The following is a 3,786-nucleotide window of genomic DNA, read 5'->3' as shown; positions in this document are numbered from 1 at the left end:
TCTGTGGCTGTTTTAAATAGATATGCAGTGAAATAATTCTGACCAAGTTGAGCGAAATAAAAGAGCAAACCAGCAGAAATGTGAAGACAAAGACACGAGAGGTTCATGCGTTAATGTTTTTTCCACAATGCGTGACTTTATACACAGACCTCAGACATTAAGCAGGCCAGAGATGAAGCTGAAGAACCCACAACTGTAAGAAAACACACTCAGAGTGGAAAAGAGCAGTGAGACCATAAAAAGATGTTAAACACCCAGACGTTTTTATTTATCAAGTGTCCAATATGGCCTACGACATAGGCCCAATTATCGACATTGAATTTGTAAATAAACCCTTTACAAATACACTGTAAAAAGCAACTAGTACTTTATTTTAAAAAGTCACTAAACGTCACTTACAACTGTTAAATTTAATTAATATTTATAGTTATAAACAGTTCATTTACTTAGTTTTTTAAAGAAAAAGATTTACTTTATTTTTTAAGCAAAGTCAACTAATCTTAAGTAATTAAGCTATTTTTATTAAAAACAAATCGTTTTAAAAATAAATGGTATACTCCATACTTTTTTTTTTTTTTTCTCCAAGTAAAGTCAACTAAATGCTTCTCACACTATGTAAACTTGCAGACTGGAAATAAACAATACATTTTAACAAACATTTTATATTTATTAATAAGGTAATAACAAGACAAGCGACCAATCAGGAAATACAGTTGGACTAATGTCAACTTATTTGATGAAAATGTAGTTTTTACATCACATTAAAAATTTTTTTTTTAAATAATTTCAGATAGAGAAAAATTAGTAAATGATAATATTTTACATTATTTCAGCTGTGTGGAAGTGGGCGAAAATATTGCCAATCCAAAGAAAAACTAGATACTTATTAAAGTATAAAGCTGAGTAATGTTGATGTAGATTCTGTATGCATTCATTAAAAGTAGTGATTGGACGTGCTCATATTTTGCTTAAATTTGTATTCGCTCACATTTTATTTGTTTTGCTTCTGAGAGCTTATGAGAAAAGTATTGTGAAATATACCAGCCTGATCTCATGAGGAAACGTAAGTATTTTACGTTTTGTCAGTTTAGTGGCGAATTCGTACATGTTCAGTTGTACAAAATGTATGATTTTAAAAAGGAGACGTGGCACCCCACCCCTAACCCCAACCTTCATTGGATGATGAGCAAATCGTACTAAATTGTATGAATTAGATCATACGAATTCATACAAATTCTAATATCAAATCAGTTTTTCTATTAAATTTTTTGTTAGATATTAAACAACAATGCATTTTAAGTAATTTCCCTTTTCCATGAAATTTAACAAGGTGCACATTATTACATTACAATCAAAATCAGAAAAGATAAGTAGTTGTGTATAGCGCGGACATTATATGTAAACATAGTTAACCTGCAATTATTTAGTATATATATATATATATATATATATATATATATATATATATATATATATAAATAATATATAATATAGTGTCCTATATACACACACACACACACACACACACACACACATATATACACACATATCAAACATAGAAGTATTTCTAACATTAAGACAGGAAGAGTGTGTCCTACAGTTAGTTTGTCAAGCCCACTCACTTGCATGGAGCAAACTTACGCATCCTACAGTTGTTTGATGCATTGTGAATATGCTTTAATAATAAGACATGTCTTTAATCAACTTTTGAACTGAGAGAGTGTGTCTGAGGCTCGGACAATTATCAGGATGGCTACTCCAAAGTTTAGGAGCCATATATGAGAACGCTTAACCTCCTTTAGTGGACTTAGCTATTCTAGGTACTACCAGAAGCCCTGAGTTTTGAGATCTTAAAGAGCGAGTTGGATTGTAGTTAGACAGAAAAATGTTACTACAGTATTTAAAGCCTTAAATGTGAGACAATGCATTTTAGAATCAATACCGAAAACATTTACAAACTATATTAAAATGTGTATTAACACCACACATACACAACATTAGAACAAACAACTATAATATAATATAATATAATATAATATAATATAATATAATATAATATAATATAATATAATATAATATAATTACTGACTGTTCAGTTAACCACATCATGAAATTAATTTCGAAAACACCAGGCTGTACAACATTTGGACTAGCGGCTGCAGAAAATGCAATATCATCACATGAATAAATTACATTTCAAACATTTTCAAATAGAAAGCATAAAAAACAGTCGAAACTGAAACATTTCTATTGCAGTAATATTTTCAAATGTAAATTATTTTTTTGCAAGTAAAAAATATACCAACCCAAATTTTTTACTTTTAATTTTTTATTGCTTATTGTCTATTTACATCATTTTTAGTTGATAAAACCAAAAAGGAAATGAATACTGAACAAAATACAGTTATTGTATTAATATTAAAAATAGTTATCAAGACAAAATCAAACTGAAGGCATGCTGAAAACATCATTTTTACATTACCTATGTAAAATTTACAAACATCAGTCAATTTGAAACAAGTCATTAATCAAGCGAACATTATTTTACTTTCATTATTCAGCAGAACATGATTCTGTAGACTGTAATAATAATAATAATTATATGCGTCTAGTTTTTGTCATTGGTTTTTGAAAAGGACCAAAGTTGTTCCTTTGGTGAAACAGACGAAACTCCACTTCAGAAAACTACAAAACAAAACAGAAATGAGATTCTGATGTCCACATAGAAAGATCACAACACCTTTAGAGGAGTGAATGAGAGATAATGTCATACCGCTTCCGCATTTGTGCAGAAAATCTTCTCCAGTTCCTCATTTTGTTGTCGTCTTTTCTTACACAGTTGAAGTTTGATCTGAAATAGGGCTTAAAACAGCACCAACATTTCTCATTTAACATCCTAAACTGCAAGATATGTATCATAAAGTGTTGAGTATTATCTGTTATTTTACATTAAACAGAATCCTGCGACCTCACCTATTACTGCAGAAAACATCACGATGTTCAGTATGATGTATAAAACTATCAGAGCCTGCTGCGTCGTCTGATATTGAGACTTTGGTTCTGTCTGACTCTCATCTTCTGCTGCTTCTGGTAAGAGATTTGTGTCTAAGAAATATGAAATATGCATTAACATTATGTTGATCTCTAACCAAAATAAAAGCTAAACAATATAAAATAAAATAGTTTAATGCTGTATTTATATCTGGCAACAATTCAGGTTTGCCATGATTTATTCACAAGCTTACCAGTGATGTAAAGTCTGGTGCCGTTGCTAAGCTGTAAACCCAAACTGTATCTTTTTATACAGTAATATATTCCTAATTCATCAATAGTTATGTTGCTAATAAACAAACGGCTGTAAGTGAGGGATGAATATTTGCCTCTGAATCTTTCCTCTGGTATAAGAGATGATGTAGATTCTGATGAGTAAGTTCTCAGTATCAGCACTGGAGAATCTGTCAGTTTCTGGAAAACCCAATGCAGCTCTTTTAAATCAATCTGACAGTCTAAAGTCACGTTTTCTCCTAAATTCACCCGTTTATCAATTAAACTCCCTATGGTTTGACACCACAGCAGCAGATCTGTGAAAATAAAACATTTATGTACATCATTTACACGACAATAAAAAATCAGATTGTGAGAAAATTTTACTAAAATCAAACATGAAGTGAAACTTACAGAGGAGTAAAAGCAGTGTCGTCTTCATTCTGCGATTGTGTAACTCAGATGCAGTTAGATGGTTGACTTTATTGTGAATGTGAGCGGAAGTGCAGCTTCAGGAAGAGA

General features: G+C 30.9%; 1 protein-coding gene across 1 annotated transcript; it reads right to left on the bottom strand.

Annotated features, from left to right (window-relative positions):
* Positions 1 to 2,093: 2,093 nt before the first annotated feature.
* Positions 2,094 to 3,786, bottom strand: LOC100536989 (Ig kappa chain V-V region T1-like). The gene is made up of 5 exons (XM_087304015.1): positions 3,679 to 3,786; positions 3,246 to 3,581; positions 2,974 to 3,078; positions 2,774 to 2,862; positions 2,094 to 2,685 (listed from the first exon to the last, which is right to left on the bottom strand). Exons 1-5 carry the CDS (start codon positions 3,704 to 3,706, stop codon positions 2,599 to 2,601), a joined length of 645 nt encoding a protein of 214 aa, XP_087160141.1. The 5' UTR covers positions 3,707 to 3,786; the 3' UTR covers positions 2,094 to 2,598.

Source organism: Danio rerio, chromosome 22 (assembly GCF_052040795.2).
Source record: "Danio rerio strain M-AB ecotype USA chromosome 22, GRCz13ab, whole genome shotgun sequence".
Lineage (NCBI taxonomy): Eukaryota > Metazoa > Chordata > Actinopteri > Cypriniformes > Danionidae > Danio > Danio rerio.
This window is presented reverse-complemented; position numbering and strand designations above follow the sequence as displayed.

Excerpts from the sequence above, each read along its gene's own strand:
- LOC100536989 (XM_087304015.1), bottom strand. The coding sequence starts at position 3,706 with ATGAAGACGACACTGCTTTTACTCCTCT. Across the intron at positions 3,582-3,678 it reads GACACTGCTTTTACTCCTCT|ATCTGCTGCTGTGGTGTCAA; the intron begins GTAAGTTTCACT and ends TTATTTTCACAG. Across the intron at positions 2,686-2,773 it reads TCTGCACAAATGCGGAAGCG|TTTTCTGAAGTGGAGTTTCG; the intron begins GTATGACATTAT and ends TTTGTTTTGTAG.